Genomic DNA, 25,798 nt, shown 5'->3' with positions numbered 1-25,798 from the left:
TGTACTCCGTATGTCTGGTTCTCTCTACCGCACAAACCCTTCTGGTCACAGTTCCCGGAGGCTTCATATCCCTGTGGCTTTTCTGACACGGTGCTCTCTGGTGCTCGTCTACAACCCTAGCTATCATCTACTGACTTCAAATATACACATTCAATAGCCATTAGCCATCGGTACCCGAACCCACTGCATCCAGACCGGGCTCTTTTTCTTCCCTCGACACCTGCCTCCCCTCTGCTGTTACTTATCTCAGTTATGGGCACCATGACGCAGGCTGTAATGCAAGCTAGACCTCGGGAAGCCATCCTCAGTCCTCACCTGTCCAAAGCCTCATGTTCACAGTCACGAAGTGATCCTACTTTCATGTTCAAAATACCTTGGTTTGCATATCTGTCTTTTCGGTCCATTCAATTTTCTAGTGTTTTAACTTTAGCTCTGATCATGTTCACTCAAAACCAAACTCCACTTATCTGCTAAAAGTAGTTCTTAACTGGAGCTGAGTCTTCTCTCCTGGGGAACATCTGGAAGGTCTGGGGACATTTCTCGATGTCATGATGGGGGTGGGGTCGGGGAGAGTGCTCCTGGACTCTGGTGGGTAGAGCCCAGGTATGCTGCCATCTTCTATAATGCACCGGTCAGCCCACCACAACAGAACATGATCTGGCCCAAAAAGTCAAGCGTCAAGGTTGAAAACCTCTTGCCAGGGAGATCCAGCTCAGGGGTTAGCAACCTTTCTCCATAAAAAGCCAGATAGTAAATGTTTAGGCTTTGTGGGCCATAAATTCTGCATCACAACTACTCCGCTCTGCCTTTGTAACATGAAAGCGGCCAAGGACAATGTGCAAACAAATAGGCATGCTCAGTGCCAGAGAAACTGTATTTAATCAACAGGCTGCTAACTGGGTTTGGTCCATGAGTCACAGTATGCTGTCCCCTGATCTTACTTAAGGGAAAACAAAACTATATTATTTTCCTGTTTCTAAACATTTAATGCTTATTAGCTACAGGATAAATTCCCTGTTTCATATCCTAAAACACATAGGCCTTGCCTTTCTCTCTGCTATCATTTTCTTTTTTTTTTTTAAAGATTTTATTTATTTATTCATGAGAGGCAGAGAGAGAGAGAGAGAGAGAGAAGCGGAGGGAGAAGCAGGCTCCCCGCTGAGTAGGGAGCCCGATGCGGGACTCAATCCCAGGACCCTGGGATCATGACCTGAGCCGAAGGCAGACACTTAACCATCTGAGCCCCCCAGGCGCCCCTCTGCTATCATTTTCTTTGCTTCCTCTCTCTCTTCTGTGTTCGTTCTTAGGTTACTACAGTAAGAATGTCTTCCCCGTACACCTTATGATGCTTCCCACCTCTTCCCTTTAATGATATTCATCTTACCCAACCTTGGTCTCATTCTAAGTCTGAGGTTTCTCCCATCATCTCCTTCAACAACTTTCTCATCATTACTCAAGACTCCTCTACGAATTCCTTATGATTGCTTCCATCTGGCGAGATAACAGGCTTTACTCCCAGGATTTGACGATAAGCCACAGTACTCCGGAGTCTATGACTCCAGCTCAACTGGGAGATGCTCTAGACGTGGGCAAGACTTTCTCATCTTTCCATCCCCAACACTCAGAATGGCCGCAGGTAGTCTGCAGGAACTCCGTATTAAATCTAATGAATAACTTTTATAGCAATGTCTTTGGGCTTTCAAGCTTCTGGTCTTTAGAGAACACTTGGGTAAGATTTAGGGCAAGAAATAAAATAACATTTTGAGGGAAATAAAGTACACGCATAATATAACATTTTACTTTGTTAGATCTTATTTATGATTCCTGCTTTTCTTAATTTTAAATGCTTCAATAAATAAATAATGTGTGAGAATCCGGAGAGAATGTGTAAGAGTCATACATATAGTTCGTATCTTTCAGGGTCTGTCTTCATCAGGACATGTGCTTCTTTGGAACAGATAGATCACTGAGATATCTCTATATCCACATCTATATCTATAATTTCCCTGACCACTGGAATGCAATGGCAATAAAATAGAGTAAAGGCCAGAGATATTTGCTTAAATCTTACTTTTTTGAGCCTTCTTCCTATACATGTCTGAGAAATGGTTATAGCAGTATTTGCAGGTAACGGTTACTATAAAGATTTCTGAGTTAAAGGTACTTTTTTAAAAAGCATATCCCCCTATTCTCATTACTTATTAATTTTTGGAATGTCTTAAGAATCTGTTGATGTCTCAGGGTTTACCTGCATAAAGTACCAGTAGATCATCAATAAGAGAATAGGAGATTTCCTGCTAAGTCTTGAAATTCTACTGTGGGCAAAGCAGGTGGCACTTTTTCTCTTGAGCCAAAGCATTTTTTGGCATGGGATGGGGGGCAGAATGTTCACAAGCCTGTTCAGAATCCTGTACATAAATATGCATTTCTGACCATTTTGGTCATAGAGACATCCAACCCATGAATTCCCTAAGAATAAGAATGAAAGTCATCAGCTTCCTGGACAATTTCTAACGTGCTTAATTTTAGCTTAATTAAAATCCCATGCACATTCAAACAAATATAGTATTCGCCTCCACTTCCTATCCAAAACTCTTGTCTAGCATCATCATTTTATAAAATACCAGCTGCTCTATGTTAATTTTTATACAGAAATACAAGTCTGTTTAGGAAAAATTAGTATACATAATCTGAATAATCAAAGGAGAAAAGTGTACCATTAACTGAACTGTCAAAATTATCTTTAAAAAAATACACGTTTTCAAACAATACCATCATTTTAGGAAGTTCTCTGTTTTAAGGACAGATTATAGGTAGTCACAAGATAGCCCAACAACAATCTAATAGATAAAGTACCCATCTAGTAGGAAACCAATAATAAAAATAAATTCACAGATTTCTGCTTTCAAGTCAAGATGGGGGAAGAGTGACTGGTCTTACCCTCTATCCTCAAACAACTTCACATATGTGAGGCGTTGGTTTCCAGGGCATGCACTGAACACCAGTCAGGGAAGGTAGTGATCCCTGGAAGGACCTCCCAGTTTACTTCATGAGGGAAGATTCTAGATGGTGGCCCAAAGAAGGATCCCAAGTGAAGCCCAAGGCTCTCCCTGAGTTGAGGAGATGGCCCTGGAAGATGAGGGATGCCAAGGTAGCTTCAGTTCACAGAGAAGATAGTCTGAGAAGAGAGAGCTGCACCAAGTGAAGATTCCTGAGACCTTCAGAGCCCACTCAAGTCCCTACTAGAATCCTTTTACCACGTGTGAATAAGCTACCTAGGTCCCAGAGAAGAACTACCCAAATGGAGGAGACAATACCATCCCAGGGCAAAGATAAGAAACAAGGCTGTTCCCGTCACCCAGAGTGAAAAATTCCACAATTTATGGGGCACTGGATAGAGAAGTCAATTATTTTGCATAATTACTATGACACAATGAGCTCTAGACTACATACCAGTCTGGTTCTACCTAGCAAAACATGAGAGCAAAACCTTAAAACAACAAACTGTTTCCAAGTGGTTTCATTGTTTTCTAGACCAAACTCAAAAATATTTACAGAAATACAAAAACATGTACCACCTGTAAAGGTAAAATTCATAATGTCTGGTATTGAATCAAAAATTACCAGACATGCAAAGAAGAAGAACACTCTGATCTATAACAAAAAGAAAATTAATCAATCAACACTGACCCAGATATGGCAGATAGTGGAGTTAGTAGACAAATAGGTGCTAAAAGAAAGATAAAATGCTAAAGATATGAAGGATTTTTCAAAAATCCAAACTGAACTAGAGATGAAAACTACAATATTCGAAGCAAAAGATGAACTGGGTTGGATTAAGTGTGGACTAGGCATCTCAGAAGAAAAGATTAGTGAACCTGAAGACATAGCAAGAGAAACTATCCAAAATGAAACAGAAACAAGGCTAAAAACTGATAAGCGTCCACGATTTGCACTAATCAGTGATGAGAGTCTGTGGGACAACCTCACATATCTAACACACATGGAACTGTAACATCTAAATTAGAGGACATAAAAGGGTAGATAGAAAAAAATACTTGATGAAATTATGGACAAAAATTTTCCAGATTTTATGAAACCTGTAAACTCATAGGTCCAGGAAGCAGCTTGAGACTGAAGCAGCTTGATGAGCCTGAAACACAAGCAACAAGAAAGAAACCACACCAAAGTGCATCATTCTCAAATTACTCAAAAGCAGTAAAAAAGAGAAAATCGTAAAAGCACACAGGAAGAAAAAAGACAAATCCTGCAAAGAAGAGCAAAGAATGACAGCCAATTTCTTCTTGGAAAGAGTACAACCCAGAGAAGTAGTACCTTTAAAATACTAGCAGAAAAAATATGTCAACCTACGATACTTTACATCATATAAATATCTTTCAGAAATGAAGGCAAGAATGCATAACACCAGCAATGAACTGTATTGTAAACTATGGATGATGCGTGATGATGAAGTGTCAATGCGGGTTCATCGACTGTGACAATAAATGTGTAAATAAATTACGTTTACACTCATAAAAAGAATCCAGAGAAATTTAACAAAACTCTGCTGGGGGGTATTGATGTGGGGGAGGCTGTGCATGTGTTGGGGGAGGGGTGTGGGAGGATCTCCCTTTATCTTCCAATCAGCTTTGCTGTGAAGTTAAAAGTGCTCGAAAATATGACGTATAAAAAATAAAAAAAATGAACTGAAAAAAAAGGAAGGTGAAACCAGTATATGACCTATACACATATAATTTAGAGATGAGCCATGGTTCATAAAAAGCCTTCTTGTGCCACTTTCCAGAGCTCCCCCTCCTGCCCAGGCTCACGAGCACTTTCATGTTGCCTGGACTCCCCTTTCCTGTCCTCTAGCCTGAAGTCTGGGGCTTTACTTACCCCCTTCTCTGTGCACTCCGGGGAGTGCACCTGCATCTGGGGCTGAGCTGTAGGGTGCCAAGAAAGATAGGGGTCCACCCCACCCTCTTGGGACCACTATTCTTCGGACTGGGGAAGAAGACTCCCCTTCCTCAGAGGAGTAGGTGCCTGTGGGCCTCTGCCACAGGACTGCTCAGGATGGGGCATGAGAGAAGGGAGAAAATAAAAACCAGTGTATTTCGTGTGGAGCTTTACGAATTTCAGATCCTGTCCCTTGAGCCTGAAGTAGGGTTTCTTCTGGAGCTGTTTCTCTTTGCACCAGTACTGACTTCTGGGTTTAGAGTTGCCTGGATTCCAGGTCAGGGGATGCTGGGGAAAAATGGTAAACTCACAATCAGCTCAAAGGTGCTGTGTAAATAAATAAAGGTGAGTTTATATTAATTTCCTATATCAGAAAAGAAATAAAGGCTTCCTGGAGCGCCTCAGTGGCTTAGTCGGTTAAGTGTCTGCCTTCGGCTCAGGCCATGATCTCAGGGTCCTGGGATCGAGCCCCATATCCCTGCTCAGTAGGGAGCCCGCTTCTCCCTCTCCCTCTGCCATTCCCCCTGCTTGTGCTCTCTTGCTCTCTCTGTCAAATAAATAAATCTTAAAAAAAGAAGATATAAAAGCTTCCTATTGTTAACCTAAACTTCCACCTTACGACTGGAAAAAGAAAAACGAAGTAAATCTAAAGCAAGCAGAAGGAAAGACATAATAAAAATAAGAATGGAAATCAATGAAATTATTTGAACATAAAACTGCAGAGATAATCAAAATCAAAAGCTGGTCCTTTGAATAAATAAACAAAACTGATAAAACCCTAGACTGGCAAAGAAAAGAAAAAGAAAACAGAAGACACAATTATCAGTATCAGAAGCAAAGAAAGGATGTTGGCACTGACCCTGAAGATATTAAAAGTATAATAAGAGAAAGATATAAACAACCCCATATAGATAAATGTCTCAATTTGGATGAAATAGAGCAATTCTCAAAAACCACAAATTACTAAAATCCAACCAAGATAAAATAGGTAACATGAATATCCCTAGAACTATTAAAGAAATTGGATTTATACTTAAAATCCCTCCGAATAAGAAATCTCCCAAATGGTGTCACTAAGCAAATTCTAACAAATATTGAAAGAAAAATTAACACCAATTCTATGCAATCTTTTCCACAACGTAGAGGATAGGCCATGGTCTTGGGGAAAATGTTTGCCAATGAAATATTTAATTCATATGTATCTCCAGAATCTACAAAGAACTCTAAAAAATAATAAACCTGATGAAAAGTTAGGCAAGATATGTGAATAGGAAATTCACCCAAGAAGATACATGGATAAGCCCATGGAAAGATGCTCAACATCATTAGTCATCAGAAAAAAGCAAGGTAAAATCACAATGAGATACTAGCACACAACCATTAGAACGCCAAAAGCAAGATGGCTGATCCAACCAAGGGTTGAAGATGATGTGAGTAACTGAGCTCTCACACCCTACGGGTGGGAATACAGAATGGTATGCCCACTTTGGAAAACAGTTTGGCAGGTTTTTTTTGTTTTTTTTTTTAAGTTAAATGTATACTAGCCATATGTCTCAGCCATTCCACTCTATTTTTACCCATAACTCCACCCCCAAAATGAAACCATGTCCATAAGAAGACTTGTACATGAATGGTGATAGTGGCTCTACTTGTAATCACCAAATGCTGGGGACAATTAATGATCTGTCAACACATGAGTAGCATACAAAAGGAATAAGACTTTGTGAACTCCTGATATATACAACTATACGTCTGAATGTCAATATTACTGTGCTGAGTGAAAAAAGCCAGACCAAAAAAGTACATACTTGATTATTTCATTTGTATGGCATTTCAGAAAATGAAACTAATTTATCATGAACAAAAGCATACCAATGCTTGTTAGGGGATGGAGAAGAAGGGGTGGGTGAGAAGGTGGGCATACCAAGGGGTACAGGGACTCTCTAGTGGGATGACAGGTATGTGCACCATCATGATTTGTGGAATGGTTTCTAGGATGTAGGTTTCTATCAAAACTTGTCATTTTTTTTTTAAAACCAAAAACAGATGCAGTTTATTGCATGTCAATTCTATTTTATTAAAACTGTTAAAAATTTTAGAAATAAATTAAATAAACATTCATAAAAAGAATTCAGAGAAACTTAACAAAAAAATCTGTTCTGGATGCCTACAATAGAAACCCAAGTCCTTGTTCCTTCTGACGTTCAGTTGGCATGGTAAGTAAACACAGAGGAGTGTTTGCACCCGTACTGAGAACGGCAAGGAAGATGGATTCACAGGAAGTGACTAGTCTGAGGTGCTGATGAAAAGCACATGTAGGTCCTGTGACCGCTGGGGGAGATAAGAGCACATAACACATGTTCTGACGGTGTCTGGTCAGCAGCAAAGCTATGAAATGTCAGTCACTGGTATTTGGTGTTGTGTTTTTGATGTCTAAGTGTATTTAATGGAAAGGATTATTCTTAATAGGATATACTGAAGGGTAGAAAAAACGTGTTATTTTTTCATGTGCGTAGCTTTTCCTGTGTAACTTGGTCATAATAGAGTTTAGTCAGGTACTGAGAGTCTTAACGACCTATTCACATCCTCAGTGACCACGTTTCTATATATGCCTGGAGTTGTGTTGAAAGTAAATGGAAATATACATCTGTATAAGAAAATATTATCTCCATACTTTTCTTTAGGCTAAAGTAGAAACCCCTTATCTTGGAATGATAGGACACAGGTTAAATGAATGAATGAAATAATTTAATTTTTTCTTAGTATTTTTGAATAATTTGAGTAGAGATCACCACATTTAGACACCATTGTATGATATAAAGATGTCCCATTCTTTTACCCAATATTCCTACTCAATATTTAGCAATCATTAATGTAAAACAAATAGAAAATGGAAGCCTATCTTAGACAAATAATGGATGTGAATACACTAATCTACAAGAATTGCAAAAACCCTCAATTAGCTAGTTCAGCTCAGAATCCCTTATACTTAGGAGACGATCTGGAACTATCTGGAAAGAAAGGGAGCCAAGAGCACAGAAGGGAGAAGAGGGGAGGAAAGGGAGAGAGCAGTGTTTAAAACTGTGACCCCAGCAATGTCATGGCATCCTTTGGAGGTCATCATTTTTGTCAGTTTTCAACATTTGTTGTTTGTCTGAAATTTTAATTTAACTGGGTATCCTGTGTCTTACCAGGTAACCCACCCTGCTGCCTAGGCCCCAACCCAGCTATCCATAATTTTTTTTTAAAGATTTTTTTAATTTATTTATTCATGAGAGACAGAGAGAGAGAGAGAAGCAGAGGGAGAAGCAGGCTCCCAAGGAGCAGGGAGCCCGATGCGGGACTCGATCCCAGGACCCTGGGACCATGACCTGAGCCGAAGGCAGACGCTTAACGACCGAGCCACCCAGGCGCCCCATAATTTTTTTTAAAACTTAGTGAGTCTACTAAGCCAGCATAGTTGAGAGGCACTGATTTAAAGAATTTGATCTGAAGAACGCTTGCAGTTTGTGTGTGTGTGTGTGTGTGTGTACGCACATGCCCACACACGCACTGAGTGTTTAATAACAAGTTTTACAAACAGTAACAGAGATGCAAGGAGTATGAGCATTCCCTGGAAAATTCCCACTGATAGCCTGAATATTTTGTTAATTATTTCAAGAATAGCTACACGATTATTAGTTGCCAACCTTGTATCAGGCCCTGTGTTAGGTGCTGGGGACACACTCTAAAATAAGAGACTGGTATGTATCACTAAGGTTGTATCTAGATAAGACTGTAAGCTATATTATGGTATAATGGGAAGAGAAAACTTTCTTTATTCCAAATGCTCCTATTCCTGTAATAAAGAGCTAGAATGGGAAAAATGCCTTTAATACCACGTTTCTAAGGTACATTATAGCATGGCATGTTGAAATTAACTGTCCCCAGTGGCCTTGCATCAAGAGAGTAATCACTAAGAGGATCCAACCTGTACTGTGAAGCTAGGGTGCCCGTGACGCAGGAAACCTGACTGGAACACAGACCTTCAATCAACCATCATATAAGGGCACTGGATTGGGGCTAGGGACAATGTGTGTCCTGTATCAGAATGCCGTTTGCTTCATTTGGAGTAATGGTCAAAGCATAATAAAGAATTGGAAGTCAACATCTAAAAGTATCTAATTAAGCAGTGCTGAACTGTTTAATTCTGGTGTGGGAAGATGATTATGGCATTCATGTTGGTCTTGACACTGGGGTGTACTGGGCATAGAAAACAGATTATCCTGTATCTACACTTGCTCCAGATACACCTTCTGCTGGGACAGGACCAGTAGAGTTTTTAAATGATTCCTTTTAGAAAGTGTTTTCCTGGGCGCCTGGGTGGCTCAGTCAGTCGGTTAAGCATCTGACTCTTGGTTTCAGCTCAGGTCATGATCTCAGGGTTGTCAGACTGAGCCCTGCACTGGGCTCCATGCTGGGCGTGGAATCTGCTTAAAATTCTTTCTCTCTCCCTCCTTGTGCCCCTCCCGCACTGCTCATGCATGCTCTCTCTCTAAAAAAAAAAGTTTTTTTCCTGATAGTTCTATAAAAGTCAGTCTTGAAATGATGCACGTATCTCTAATGCAAAACGTATAGAGACAACTTTCTTGTTTTCCTGTCTTGTTAAATAATTACTTCTTTACTAAATATAATGTATACATGATGCTTTCCATTTCTTAGCTTTGTAGAGACCTAAAAGAAGTTTCTTCAAAAAAGAGAGGGCATGAATATGATGAACGCCGCATTTGGTATTCTACTTCCTGAAGAGGACTCTGATTTTTTTGTGTCATGATGACCAGAACTGAAAAAAAAGTCGCATTGCCCCTATCTCCAACCATCTGTCAGTTGAGAGAGTTCAGATAATTCCTATTAAAATATTTTCCTCTGGAGCCCCTCACTTTGTGCATTGACAATTTTCAGGTCACTCTGCAGGATTCATTTTTTCTGCAGATTTCATTGTTTTGAATATAAATTCCTCCCTAATATCAGTTATCCCATTTCTCCAGCCGTGGAGAAAGTAGCTGAGGCCCTATGCAGAAATATGTTGGGATTTCTTTTTGGTCATAAATGGAGAGATTTGTAAGAATATTGAAGTTTAAAAATATGTTATCATCACCACATTTTTAAAAACTATGATTTTTTTAAAACTATGGATTTCCTAACAATAAGACAAATTGCTTTTGTTCTGCACTTGAATACATTCTGCTAAATGTAGAACTCTTTATTTCATATAATATAAATATTTACCTATTAAACTGCCATAAAAGTAAGTTTTCAAGCTTTGTAATAGGGTCTTACAACAATATAGTTATAGTAGAGGGTTCAAGTGAGCATATTGTAGAAAGACCACAAAGTGGGTCAGCTCTAACTATAAATTACTTAGTTAAAAATAGCGTCTCCCCTAAACATAGATCATCAGTAGAGTCTACTGTGATTTGGTGTTTTTATTCCTAAATACATTTCTACTGCATAAATTGGTCCTCCATCCCCACGGTATCACAGAAACTGCCTTTAGTTAACAAAGCATTTCAAAGAACAGAGGAGAAAAAACATAAAATGAAGCTATTTCTTAGACCAGTATGGGAGTACGCATCCAGGCACTGTTGTATAGTTATCAAATTACTAGAAATTTCAGAGAAGGGCTCACGGTATTTTGGAGGGGGGTGAGAATATTACTAAACTGTGGAAAAGGCAAACCTGGGATCACTGTCTCATGCTAAAGTCTAAAGGGCTGTCCTAAAATGGAAATATCTTGGCATAATTAAAGCAAACATTTTAAGCTGGTTAGATAATGACAACTCTTTTGGCCCACTAATGAATCTTATACAAGATACTACATCTTGGCCACCAAACGTAGAGCTCAATTATAAATCCATACAGAAAATAAAACATTACCAAATCATGTCTTAGTTCATTCAACAAATACTGGCTGGTCACCTATTCTGTGCACAGAGCAGAAGGTTTTCCTTAAGAGAGCCCGTATCTACTAGGGATGGCAGGGATTAAAGTTTCCTGGCAATGCACCAAAGACTCACAAGCAGGTGGGTGCAGGGTGGGTAGGGTGGCCAATGTCCTGCTTTGCCAGGGGCGGTCCCAGTTTATACCTGGATTCCTGTCAAAATTATGAAGGGTTCCCCATTTCATTATAAAACATGTCCTGGTTTGGTCAATATACTATACAGTCCCCTGGTCATTGGCAACAAAAAATATTTGATTCTAGAATAATTCTGCCTGTGGTATCCTGCTCTCTCCAGAGAGAAAACTACTAGGGATAGATTTCTACATTTAGTGTGTAGATGAAGTTAGCGCCCGAATAACCTCCCGTCCACTATTTACTCCTCAGACTCTCAACATGGAGGTAATCAAGGACGTGGCACTGAGCCAACACAACATGCGAGGTTGAATTATTCGCATCCAGAAGGACGACGATGATGGACTGAATGTTTGTTGCCCCATCCCCCCGAATTCATATTTTCAAGCCCTGATACCCAGCATTCGGTGACTGAATTTGTCAGTAGGGTCTTTCTTTAGGAGATAATTCAGGTTACATGAGGTGACGAGGATGGAGTCCTAATTCAACAGGATTTGTGTTCTTATCACCAGAGAGCATTCTTGCTCTGTCTCTCAGTCTGCTTCTCAGTCTCTGATCCTCACTCTCTCGTTCTCTTGGGGGCACACTTCCTGGAAAGGCAACGGCAGCTCATGGCGAGAAGGCAGCTGTCTGCAGTCCAAGGGGAGAGCCCTCACCAGACACCTACCCTGTTGGCATCTTGGTCTTGGACTTTTAGTCTCCAAAACTGGGAGAAAATAGGTATCTGTTTTTTCGGCCATGAGTCTGTGGTGTTTTGGGACCAACACAGTGACTGGTCGCTCACACTGTCATGCTAGGGTCCCAGCTCAGCCAGGATATCTGGAACCTCTTTAGCTCGTCTGAGCTGAGCGAGAAACTGGAAAGAATGATTCAGAAATAGAAATTTAACTTATGCATATGGAATTCTGGACATTTAACTCAGCAAGGCAAGATAATCAGATTTGGGATTTCAATTCCTTTGGAAGTGAGTATCTCTGGACTTTCATTTACAAGACATATTAATCTTTGAACTTTCATTTCTCACTGGGAACTTAATAATGGAAGAAAATGTATAGTCAAATTTGGGGAATATCTAGGCTGCTGGGATTTTATTATCTGAGTTGCTCTTTTGTTTTATTTTAATATTTTCATTTATTCTGGTTGCAGAATCTCTGATAGACTCAGTTGGACACTCTGTCTAGACAGGGTTTACAATTGGAAATAAAATGCACTTAGAGCCATGAATACAGAGTAGCCTTGAAATCAATTAAAGTAATGCACTGTTGGCCCATTTCAGAATCTTTGGGTGCAAAATCTATATTGCTTGTCAGTGGTCCCAGAAGGTACAGAAAGAGGTAGTGGGGTGCTCATGAAGGACAGGGTGTCCCCCCAGGGAACCAGCCATACCCCAAGGCTGTTGACAGGCTTACTGGAGGAGTCCACCGTCCCAGAACACAAAACACCACAGAGATTCACCAAGGATGCTTCTTCTTTTCAGCTGTTTCCTTAGAGAGGAAGGTGGGGTGACACTCTGGCCTCTCTAGTCCCGCACACTTTGTAAGGGAGGGTGCAGTGGCGGACTAATCCGATTGGCAATTTTTTTTTTTAAAGATTTTATTTATTTATTTGACAGAGAGATAGAGAGAGCACAAGTAGGCAGAGAGGAAGGCAGAGGGAGAGGGAGAAGCAGACTCTCCACTGAGCAGGGAGCCTGATGCGGGGCTCGATCCCAGGAGCCTGGGATCATGACCCGAGCCGAAGGCAGCCGCTTAACCAACTGAGCCACCCAGGTGCCCCCCGATTGGCAATTTTGGTGAGAAAAATACACAGCATTCTCAGCTGCTAACAAACCACCTGCTTGTTGTTCACAGTTGGTTGTTTTCCTCAGCTCTCCAAGCTCCAAGCCTTCCCTGAACAGCCTCCCTCATGGGAAAGTCTAGCTGGGTCCATGCTGTCTGTAACTGAGGGGTCAGGCTGGCCAATGTTAGGGTTGGCTCTATTAGCAGGCACTTTTGGCTCTTCCGCTGAGCAGTGTCTTTGAAAGGTGACATTTTGATCATTTTGCCTTCTCACTTTGGCCAAAAACTGAATAAGGAAAAAAAAATGCTATTGATTAGGTCCCTTCAAAGATCCTAATGACGACCCAAGGTTTTTTGTAGACTCCTGAATTATTGAGATCATTCAGCTAGAATCAATGAAAACTATCCCATACTAATGGTCACATTAAAAACCACTGTCGTTCTATAAACAGAATTAAATAGTTTGTAAGTAATGAAACAAGTAACTTATGGGTAAGTATTTAAAGCTGGTTTGGCCCTGAAAGCAAGATCATTTTGTAATTATGTTTTGCCAGACATAACTTATAATTAAAAACACGAAGCTACATCAGTAGAGGAAAGTGGGGAAGCCCAGATAAATCAAGTAATGAATAATAAGATTTGGAATTCTGGGGTTGAATTTTTAATGTTCTTCTAAAACTGTTTTAGAAATACAACAGAATTGTTAAAATACTGAATTCCTGTAGCTTCTTGTCTATTTTCCCGGAACAGCAATAATCACCCTGATTTCACTGGTTTCGTATTGGATGCCTACTCAAGTGGAATTACTTAGTAAATTATTTTAGACCGGTCAGTGTGGGGTATTGTTTCCAACGTACTGTTAGCAAGTTGTAAAACACTTTCGTGTTCACTTTTTTGTTATTTTAAATGAAATCATGCAGTTCTCCATCTGCAAGGATCACTTCTCTTACTCGCTTGGAACTCATTTTCCAGAAGTCATGATTCATCCGTCCACACTCCATCATCCAGCGCCCCGTTGCTGCTATATGACCATGCAAGGTCGCTGGTGAGGACAGGGACACTGGTGGCCATGGAACCCAATGAAACTAGCTGGGTTGTTTTTCAGGAAGCAGAGCAAAGGAAATCCAGAGTGCAGGGCCCAGGGCTGAATGTGAGACATGTCCTGGGATTTATTTTCCCCACTGAGGTCACGGTGCTGCTCTGCAGGTCCTGCACCTCGGCTAGTGACAATCCAGCAGGAAGGGGACGTGCGATGCACAAGGACGTGGGAACAGGGCCAACGTCAGCACAGCGCCAGCATCGTGGGTTGGTTAAAGACACCCTCAGGGACAAGAGGTTGAGCCGGTACCGAACTCCATGGGGACCTGAGTTCTCTCTGCTAGCAAACAGGAATGCCACCGTAACCAAGTCCTCAGGGACGTGAGGATGGAATGAATGACACTCGGGGAGCGCTCAGCACAGCGCCCCACCCCAGCCTTCCCAGCGCTGATGAATGCACTCAAGGCACATTTAAATCAAAGCTGGCAGCTCGTAAGGACAAGGTAACTCGTATCTGCATAATGAGAGTGGTTGTCTGAAAAGGTTATTATGAGGAACAGAATAATGAGCACACAGTGCCGATCTGGAGCATGACCCACAGTGGGCATCCGTGCACACGGGGAGGACGTCCGTGGTAACCACATCTGATTCGGAAAAAAACACCTGATGAAAGGAAGGGGGGGCACATAAGGCAGAAACGGACGACGGATGCCAGCAGATGGGGGCACAACTGAGGATCTGAGCAGGTTTCGGAAGCGCAAAAGCATTATCAATCACCCTTCCTTCCCTGCGCCCTTCCTACAGACATGTTTCCCCAACTCCTCCAGAAAAGGGGGTTGGGTGGGCCTACGTAAAGGGTCAGCTGCTCTGGGGCCCAAACCACCTGCCCTCTGTTCCCGCGGGTCTGTCCTCCGCGCACCCTCCGTGGCTGTGCGGGGTCCCCCGCCGAGCTGAGCGCTTGCGGCAGTGACCTCGTGCCCACAGCCCACGACGGTGACCACCTGTCCCTTTAGAGAAGAAGTTCACACTTGCCCTGAGTAGATTATAGGGGAAATGATGATTCACAACCCACTGAGCACCATAACAGGTTCCCAATAAAGATGTCTCAGTTGAAATGGCTTCTAGAACCATGTGCCTGACGCTTCGCTTTCCCATTGCACATTTCACTGAAAAGTAACCGGTCCTCTCCTCCCAAACTTCATGAAGCCAACCGGGCGGGTCAGTTTCAGCAGGGAGAACATGGGAAGCCTTGGCAAAACCACCCTGAAGAAAACAGACCTTTGGCCAATTAAAGCTTTTAGGACATTCAATAGCTCCCGGACCTATTAATTCACGTTTCTATTAAAACACATTGACAGTACTGGAAGCACTTTCCTGGAACAAGGAAAACGTTTAGAAGATTCCAGCTCAGACCTCCCGCTCTGGCGATGCTGCTTCACCCAGCGGCCGCCACCCGCCCGCGGAGTCTGAGAAACCGAAGCGCGGCTCCTTGCGTGCATCCCCCTGCATCCGATTTAGTATGACGGCCGTGTGCTTTCATAGCCTGGCCTCTCAGCCACCACTGTGTCGCTGGAACAAGCTCAACGATTCAGACTGTTTCTAAGAGGGATCCCATCCAGTGACAATCTCAGAGGACAGATCATGCTCCCTCACCACACCAAGCATGATACCAGCCCCTGGGGGTGCTTCTCACCCACAAATCCTTCTATCTTTTCCAAATAAGGTCGCCTCCCCAAAGGGTCAACCCCGGAGTGATGCTACCCTACTCTCCCCTGCCAACCGTAAGTCCATAGATGAACCGGGGGGCATGAGCTCCAGAAGCTTGCGACCCAGCATCCAGAGGTAGATTCCAAAAGATTTCCCTGCTGCATCCAGAAGAAGATAAAAAGTGAGAGGCTCGTGCTCTGAGGAAGGAGAGGCTCACAGGGGTGAGAACTGGCATCTGCTGGCTCCACTGAGAAGTGGTGTTTGTTACAATGTCACGAGCCACTGGAGAATGATGGTACCACACCTTATAAGGTAAAAGGCATGGTACCATACCTTGAAGGAGTTCTCAAAACAATTCCCCTAGGGGAGGCGCCTGGGTGGCTCAGTCACTTAAGCGTCTGCCTTCGGCTCAGGTCATGATCTCAGGGTCCTGGGATCGAGCCCTGCATTAGGCTCCATGCTCAGCGGGGAGCCTGCTTCTCCCTCTCCCTCTGCTGCTTCCCCTGCTCGTGCTCTCTCTCTCTCTCAAATAAATAAAATCTTAAAAAAAAAAAAAAACAGCCAAACAATCTTCCTAGCATTACCTCATATTATTCTTCCCTCAATTCTAGAACTGGAAAAAAAACACAAAACCATGATGGTATTATATTATTCAACACATTGAACTCCCATATACTTACTAGGAAGAGATGAAATAATAGCAATTCTTACAAAGGGGCATGGCTATGGAGGAGTCTTCCTACTGTTCCCAATTACTTGCATGTTCTCCCTTCAAGGGGATATGGTAGCTGGTTCTGGCATTGGCTACCACCCACTGCTTCTTCCAGGGGATAGACCTGGGTTGGTCTGCAACTATTTGGCCAAAGAAAATACAAGGGCAGAGATGACAGGCTAGTTCCAGGCGCAGCTTCGAGGAGGACTGCAAGGTTCCCTTCTTGCCCCAGGAACTGGGAGCTGCCAGGGAAGAGTTCCAGACTGTTTTGCTGGAAGAACACCGAGGCACATTAGTGAAGACGCCATCGTATACGTCCAGCCCAGCCAACGCCGCCATCTTCTGCTATATGGCTCTTTTGGAAAGACCCCAAGCAAGAGTTGCCCAACTGAGCCCAGGTAACCCACAGAACTAGGAGAAATAATACAATGTTGTTTTATGCCATGAAGTTTTGGGGTGTCTGATACACAGCAACAGATGAGCTGAGTTTGTTACATGTTGTCTAGTATCTCCTAGGAATAGGACATTTCTCCACCCTATTCATGTTGGTTTTGGCCAAGGGATTGCCTTTAACCAGTGGAATATAAGCAAGTGAAAAATGCCACAGCTCAGCAGACATTGCAACACGCATCCCGGCCATTTCTCCTCACCCTATGACACAGAAAGGGCATGTCCCACATCTCGGCTTTTCCCGGTGCCCACCATGAAAAAAGAGGCCCAGATCAGAGGTGGGCTGAGCTTAGCTGTACTACTTCTAAATCACAGAAATGAGTGCAAGAGAGAAGTAAAGTTTTGTTATTGTGAGCCACTGACGTGGGGTTTTATCTTCCAAGAATCTACTGCTGAGGGTTGTCATTTACAGTGCTCTCTGAAAAATCTCACACACTGAAAAACCAGACCAACATTAGGGAAAGTTACTGAGACAGAAAAGCATATGAGATCCATTCCATTCAGTGTCACTGAGTTGGCTGGAGAAGCACAAAGGGTGACTGGCATTCTGCTGGAGTCCAGGAATGCAGTGACACCTGTCCCTCATCCAAGCAGCCTATGACCTCATGCGGGGCAGCAAATATGTTCTGGAAGGGGTCAGGGAGTAAACGTTTTAGGCTTTTGTATGCCAAGAGACAAGACTGAGGAAGCTAAATATTGTACGTATGTAACATTTTTAGCTCTCAGGCCATATGAAAAAGTAGGTGACAGGCCAGACCTGGCCCACGGGCTGTAATCTGCTAACCTCTTGGTCTAATGGTTGAGACTGGCACATGAAGGGCTATTTCCAGGGAGCATATAACAAGTGTCTTGCACAAGCCCTTTCTGAAGCCTAGAAAGAGACACCAAGCACTTTGGGATTCTACGAAAGATTGTCCAAAGGAGCATGCCTGAGTGAATGAATCTTTTCAAGATTAAGTAAATACTACTGAGTCAATGGGTACAAAGGTAAGAAGGATGAGAGAGTTTTTGAAACCACAGGATATACGCCCCTAAACTCTATTTCCTTCCACTGACACAAGAGTATTTTATAACGAGAACAAGCGCCAGAGACTTCCCAACATAATTCGTCCAGCTCTGCTACCCATGGACACCAGAGAAACATATCCTACAAACACAGGTATCCCCACCAGCTTCGACTACCGACAAAATACCACAGACGGGGCAGCTTAACAACAGAAGTTTATTTCCTCACAGTTCTGGAGTCCGGGAAGTCCCAGATCAAGGTGCCGGCCACTTCTGTTTCTACAGAGGTTCCTCCTGCCTTGCAGACAGCTGCCTTCTCGCTGTGTCCTCGTATAGCCCAGAGAGAGAGTGCATGCTCTCTGATGACTCTTCTCATAAGGACACTAATGCTATCGGATTGGGGCTCCATGCTTATGAGCTCATTCCACAAGGATGCCCTCCCAAAAGCCCCATCTCCAAGTACAGTTACAGTGGGGGTTAGGGCTTCAACTGAACTATGAGTTTGCAGGGACGTACGATTTAGTTCATAGCAACAGGAAATCCAGTTATGGATCATGATGCTCCTTTTCTTTTTCTCCTATATCCAAACTTGTGGAGTCTCTTGTCATGGGAGACAGGACCTTATATCTTTATCATCCCACTGGGAAGCTCCTGATGCTATTAGGCAAACACTCAGCAAGTGTACCTCTCCATTTAATCAAAATTGGATCCGCTAGACTAATGCGATTCTCCAGTTTCAATTAGGAAGACTCAGAGTGATCGACAGTTATTAAAGTCAAAAGACCACAAAGCAAATTTGCAATATCATCACATCCACCTATAGATTCCACAGGAATGTCATTATCCCTGTTTAGTGTCCTGCTGGATTTCAGGAACAATAAACGCTGTTCAAATAAGTAGGTGCTTGCTTCAAAATGGGACATCTTTTTGTCAGATACGCCTGTGGCAATCATATTCCTTTTTGTGTACTAAACAAAGTAATTTCTTTCCAAAGGGTTTTATTCCCTAACAAGACAAGGTGATAGGAAGGGAAAATCAGTATTTCACATAGGAACAATACATTCGGTTATCTGATTTTGGCAAGCAAAATTTTCTATTATATTGTACCTCTAATCTTTGTTTATATAATGACGCTTGATTGCCTGAGGCAATGTCAAAGTTCTGATGAGCTTTCTAAATAAATATTAAATTATAGGAGAATCACCATATTGTACACCTGAAACTTAGGTAACACTGTGTGACAATTATACCAAAGACAAAATTATGTTACTTCCTGATGTGACAGTATGTGAATTATATTTTATTCAAGTTCTATAGAAACTGATCATCTCTCTATGGATCAGTGTTTTTTGTGACAATAGCCTAGACTGGCATCCTTCATTTAAGGAAGATGGTGGCAAGATGCCTGGGTGGCTCAGTCAGTTAAGACTCCAACCCTTGATTTCAGCTCAGGTCTTAATCTCAGGGTGGTGAGTTCAAGCCCTACACTGGGCCCCAAGCTGGGCATGGAGCCTACCTACAAAAAAAAATATGGTGGCAAATTTCCACTGAAATAAATTAATAATTCCATCTCTGTTGATATGCCACTACAAATAAGGATAAGTAGAAATCATATCTCCTTTTTCCTTTTAAGTAAGGGGCTGGTGAAAGAAATACAAAGATTTACCAAAAAGTATCATTTCCCATCCCCACTACTCTTTTAAACAAACCATGGCTCTGGTCTCCGTTATGTAGAAATATTGCTTTAAATTGATGAATAATCTGCAAGGCCAGGTTCATTCTGAAAGCACTGATTAAACACTTACAGTGCACAAGCATTGTTACTGAGTAAGACCCGGTCCCTGCCTAGAGGTCATGATAGAGCAAGAGATGCGTATATGTGAAATGCTGTACTTAATTTTAAAAGACATTCATCTCATATACTGTTTTCCTACAGGTTAAGTCCTGGTTGAGTATATACGTCAAAGTAGACTCGGAAAAATACCAAAAAAACAAAGGTAAAAAGCATTTTCTAATCATTGTGATATATAATATAGATACACACATGTGCGCACATAGCCACGCTCACCACCTTCTGCTGGGGGAACCGGGCAATTCAGACAACAGTTGTTTTCAGTTAGCTGCTTCCTCAGGCTAGTGGCTCAAGTGGAACTTCTGGTCAACCAAGTGTTAAATCTCTTTTCTTAAATGAATGGTTTGTCAAATAGATTTTCCGTACTAGGTGTACAGTTAGTTTTAACCATAAATGCTAGATTTTATTCTTGTAATATTGATAATATTTTATATCAATATTATTTTAAAACTTCACCTTCTTTTATATAGGATTACTAAATACTTTTTTATTTCCTTTCTTTTTTTTTTTTTTTTTGCTTACTTCCCTATTATTTTGTAATAGCCTAAGAACAGACACTGTTATTATTTTCACCAGTGCCTGTGTTGCGATAAAACTTTATTTACAAAAATAGGCGGTAGGCTGGATTTGGCCAATGAGAGTAGTTTCCCTGATCTAAAAAAAATATTTTGTTCCTAGACATAAGGGAGAAAATAATCACATATATACGTTCTTTTATTTTTATTTATTTATTTTTTTGAGGGGGGAAGGGGCAGAGGGAGAGGGAGAATCTTTTTTTTTTTTTTTAGAGGTGGGAGGGGGAGACAGGGAATCTTAAGCAGGCTCCATGCCTAGTGTGGAGCCCGACATGATGCTTGATCTCACAACCCTGAGATCATGACCTGAGCTAAAATCAAGTGTCAGATGTTCTACGGATTGAGCCAGCCAGGTGCCCCTATGTTCTTTTAAATAGAAAAACTTATGTAAACATTATATGCAACAATTTTAGAAATCTTTAAATCCAAGGAAATCTACTCATATAAAGGAACATGAAAATGGTTTCCAAGGTATCAAAGTTTAGTAACTTTTACAAAAAGCTTGGTCAGTGCATTTTATTGTTTCCCAGAGTATTTTCTTTACTCAACTTAGAAGAATATACTTGAACCTTGAACAAGAGAGGTTTGAACTGTGCGGGTCCACTTATGTGGAGATTGTTTTATATAAATATAGTTTAGCACTATAAATGTATTTTCTCTCCCTTATGATTTTCATAATAACATTTTCTTTTCCCTGGCTTACTGTATTATAAGAATATAGTATATAATACGTATTACATACAAAATATGTGTTAATCCACTGTTTGTGTTATCAGTAAGGCTGCTGGTCAACTGTAGGCTATTAGTAGTCAAGCTGTGGAGGGATCAAAAGTTACATGTGGATTTCCAAGTGTGTGTGGGGGAGGTAGGCGCCCCTAACCTCCCCCATTGTTCAAAGAGTCAACTGTATAAACAATAAAACCGATGCCTGAAACAAAGAACGAAACAGAAGATCCTTGCTAGCACATCGTCAGAATGCCACACTAAGCATGCACATAATGTTTCAAGAGCAGAATTTACCTTGACAGGAAATCTGAGAAGGAAAGGCGAACAGGGTATCCATATCGGATGATCTTCACCATGTCCAGGACCCCAATATATTGCAGCTGAGCAGACACATAAAAATTATCAAAAGTATCTGGCAGCCTTGAGTTATTGGGCTTGATGCAATGAACAAAGTGCGGAGTGCGCTTCTGAAGTTTTCCAATAATATCCGTTAGAGATTTCTAGGGAGAGAAGCAAAAAACAGCTGATTCTCCAAAGAAAACACTGACTGAAAATATAAAGAGCTTTTCAATAGAAATGTTTATCTTTAATCCATATATCTTTTATTATGAATTCTCTGTGGTGTGTGTGTCTGTGTGCACGCTGAGTGCTTACCTTTATCTGAAGGTACACAAGAGGTCAAAAATGGGGAAGAAATACACGTAAGCCCTCTACAGTTGATATAATCAAAATCTAACTTTTGGAAAACAAAAAAATCCACTAACCCTGAGTTGCGATGCAATGGTGCCTGGACCTCCCCGTTCCAGTCTTTGAAGAAATGTAGAAGTTCCTTTCTTCTTTAATAACTGTAATGAAAATAAAAACAAACAAAGGGTGAGCAGATTTATTTATGTAAGTATGTAGTCATTTATTTTTAATTGAAGTATCGTTGACATTAGTTTCAGGTGTACAACATAGTGATTTTAGTAGTATTTTCCTAAATTCCATGTAGAAGAAAAAAATTCAGCCTCCCATCCATGTAAATTGACTCACAGGATGACACAGATTCAGAGCAGACTATAAAAATCAGTACCAATGATGGTACTATAAAGTGGGGAAACGGGAAACTGCTTGTTAAATAATACTATTACTGCCAACCTTTCAAGTACACAGAAGTTGCCACCCTGCTTCTATTCGAATTTTGAGAATAAGAGCCCGACTCGCTTAACAGGAAACAAGCTCACGCTGGTGCCTGGTTGCATCACCATTGTCTGTGTTTTTCAGGAAGTGGTAGCTTACTGCCAGGCAAACGGATACTCGCTTATGTTCCAAAGATTTGATGCTCTAACAATCACTGGTTTATTCCCTTAAGTTTAACCACAATCAATTTCTTCCCTTTTTTTTCCTTTCCCTTCCTCTTCTTCTTTTTTAACCACTCAGAGGAGTTAGTAAATTACCTGTCTGAAAAATGGCAAAAGTCTGTGTTTTCTTCGATAAATCATTATATACAGCTCTTAAAAGAAAAAAAAAGTCATACGTAGCAAAGATTAAACGATAGTGGAGATAAAAGAAGTCAGTGGAAATGAAGCCAATGGGGAAAGAAAGAAAGGGCAGAAGATAATTAATTAAATCCCACCAGGGGTTAAAAGGAACCCCAGCCACTAATGTACTATTGCCTTTCACAAAATCACACAGACTTAGACCAACATATCTATTGATCCAAAATCATTTATGTTACAATAAAGAGGTCTTGATAGGAGAAAAAATCTGATGAAACATTCTTGTCAATATGGTGCTGTTGCTATCATGGCAACCGTTCATTTCCCTCCATTAACGTGAACTGTCAAGCTGAAATGATCAATTGTAACTGACAAGGGAATGTAAAATGGTCCAGTATCAACTGGTTTTCTACAAACACAAAGCCAAGTGTGACGCTCAGTTAAAGAGTGGGTAGAATCCCAGTCCCAGGCGTGGACGAGCAGGGATGAGGGCAGTTTGCATGGAAGTGAGGAATGAAACACTTAAGGAATAATCGTAATAAATAAATCTCCATCCCTTGAAGTTGAACACTCAATTTCCCTTTCTGGGTGGAGGAACCACTGTGAATTATCTTCCTTTTGCAGTCCTTTAGGGAAAAGACTAATGGCATCTATGCCTGGTAATGTTTAATAATTGAGGTTAAAAATTACAGTTTAGAGGTGTGTGGTGATTTCTTGCTCTTGATTTCCAGGATGATTGAGAAAGGAAGGGCCAGGAGGTTCAGCGAGACCCTCAGGAGTAGAGATCTTCCTTACAAAGGTAACACTTTGTCTTTTTTATGTAAAAAATGCCATTGTGTATGCAGTAAGATAGAATTCCTGTGATCAGATAGTGCAGGAATGACTGCATCAAAGGATCCCTAATTGTAGGGTCCACTGGCTAAACACACACACACACACACACACGCGTGCGCACACGCGCACTCACTCATTTCTAACATGTTATACACATCTTGCCACTCTTCCAAAATAGAGCTGATTTTAATTATGCTTTTATTTTAATTGGTAAGCTAAAATGCATTCCAACAATCTACAACAACTGAATTTCTAAAACTGATTGTCCTGGACACCTTCCCAAACATATTTCTCATCTCTATGGTTCTGGTAGAGGCAAGCGGAGCAAACCAGACTACCGTCAGGGACTGAATCCTTAACGTTAACACATTTCCTACCTATTTCCTATCAGTTTGAGAAAACTCCACTGAATTTGTAGTTCTATTTTATAAAAAGAACCTTTATGTTTTAAAGTATAACCACACGTGTGTCAGACACGTACACATTAAAACTAGTATAATACAAAAGTAAGCTTAAAATCTACAAACTATCCAGTAAAAATAATTCCAGCCCCGGCAACATACACAATGTCTTTAAGAGAAGCTACAATTTATAGTTTAGAGACCTAAAACCTCTGAAGTGCTTGTCAACAGAATAAGGTAGCTAACTTTATTCCCTGCAGTTCCCATTCATCAAAAGGACAGTCACCGAGACAAGGCACAAATAGGATGTTGCAGAGACAACCAATAAAATTACCAATGCCCTATTTGCTATTGAATTTTCACTCTACGGGACGCTCTTCTACCGTCCCCTCTCTCTTATGATTATACTTCAGGCAGCATCCTTTTCGTTCACTTTTTAAATTAAAATATCAATTTGTTTCCATCGGTTTCCAATGTTGCACTTTATTTTTTTTTAAAGATTTTATTTATTTATTTAACAGATAGAGACACAGCGAGAGAGGGAACACAGCTTGAGGAGTGGGAGGCGGAGGAGAAACAGGCTTCCCGCCAAGCAGGGAGCCCAATGCGGGGCTCGATCCCAGGACCCTGGGATCATGACCTGAGCCGAAGGCAGACGCTTAACAACTGAGCCAGCCAGGCGCCCCAATGTTGCACTTTAAAAAGAAAAAGTAAATGTACTAAGCATACTTAAGAACAACCAAACAAGAATCAGAGAAACTCCTACCTTACTGAGTTCTAGATAATTCCTGCTTTCTCCAATAATTGAAGAAGCTGCCGTTTTCTTACTGAGCAGGGCTGATTTCTGTCCTCTGAACTTAAAAGGATAGGAGGACATGAGGGATCCCGTCTGTGACAGTTTCGACTGGAACAAATGATGGATCACGACGTTTTCACTAGCTAGGAAAGAAAGAGATATTGTGAGTGGCATTCAAACCGTTATGTACATAAGATTTCAACACACTCCTCATTCCAGGGCCATAAGCCCTAGACATTCTCAGTGCAAGACGTAAGTGAGAGGTCCATCTTTCCCTTTGCCCCCCCCGTTAATCCTAGCACTTGATGAATTCTGACCTTCCCGGTCCTTGGGTATACGGGCCTTCAGTGCCCTTGGCGAAGTCATGTAGACCTGTGGTTTCCACTAGCAACTCTCCGCCCTAGAAACACAGGTCCCAGGATCTAACCAGTCTCCGTGTGTATGTAAACACCGGCGGGGGACCCTGTCGCATTTGCTTGTACCAGTTGTTAGGCGAAACTGTTCAGCTACAAAGGTAAAAAGCCGATGTATTTTACATGTTAGGTTATACAAATTCTACTAAATTTTGGTTACAAATTGGAATAGCACAGCGAAAACTCTATATGGTGGTTAGGGCTCTATAAGACACTTTTCTCACGTTACCTACATTTGTATGTACACAATCCTCACACTTTAGTTTCTTTTTTTACAAAATGACCATGACATACCTACTTCAAGGATTATACAGGATTAAAATGTGAAGTCATGTGCACATCATTTAGGATCATGCCGACCCATCAGCTGGTTAGCACTGTTCAGCACCAAAACCTTTTTTCTACCTTTTCCACACCCAGATTATTTTGCTTGCTCAGACTAACATATTTAGTAGCAAAGCATATAAAGGAAAGTCACTACATAATAAACAAACTAGGGAGAAGTGTCAGAGAAGGAAAGAACAATTATGGAATGCAGGAAGGCAAAACGGAGCCCTGTGGTGTTGGATCCAATTTAGGGCTATCAAGATAAATTCATGATTTTTAATATAGAGCTATATACCTATATATTATCTATATATCTTTAATTGTCTAGTTCTGAAGGAGCCTCAAAGCAAGGACAACCTAGTAGAAATGGGCTCATCAAGCCCCCAGGCCTCAGTGTTTCTTAATACCACTCTTCTCTAAAATAAATCTAGGTTTCTTGGGCACAGGGCTGATTCGGAGGCATAGCAAATAATCCTGGAACATTTTGGAATATAAGGAAGTGCTAAACAAGATCATGAGAATCTGAAAAGAATGTGGGAGCTGGCTTGAAGGGGTTCTCCCTGGCCACGTCTTGAGCAATGGTAGCATTAAAATAATGATAGTAATAGATACATTTCAGAAGATGGCGGAGGAGTAGG

At 41.3% G+C, this 25,798-nt stretch overlaps 1 protein-coding gene across 4 annotated transcripts in view; it reads right to left on the bottom strand.

Annotated features, from left to right (window-relative positions):
* Nucleotides 1-25,798, bottom strand: part of MYO16 (myosin XVI) — a 593,786-nt gene that overhangs the window by 115,297 nt on the left and 452,691 nt on the right. For all 4 annotated transcript variants that reach the window (XM_073887420.1, XM_073887418.1, XM_073887419.1 and 1 more), the window contains exons 25-27: nt 24,391-24,563; nt 21,676-21,756; nt 21,206-21,411 (exon numbers count right to left, since the gene is read on the bottom strand). In XM_073887420.1, coding sequence (XP_073743521.1) covers nt 21,206-21,411; nt 21,676-21,756; nt 24,391-24,563 — 460 coding nt within the window. The remainder of the gene's footprint in view (nt 1-21,205; nt 21,412-21,675; nt 21,757-24,390; nt 24,564-25,798) is intronic.

The sequence above is a fragment of the Callorhinus ursinus genome, unplaced genomic scaffold (genome assembly GCF_003265705.2).
Source record: "Callorhinus ursinus isolate GAN/ISIS: 27379988/994484 unplaced genomic scaffold, GSC_fseal_2.0 scaffold79, whole genome shotgun sequence".
Taxonomy (NCBI): domain Eukaryota; kingdom Metazoa; phylum Chordata; class Mammalia; order Carnivora; family Otariidae; genus Callorhinus; species Callorhinus ursinus.
This window is presented reverse-complemented; position numbering and strand designations above follow the sequence as displayed.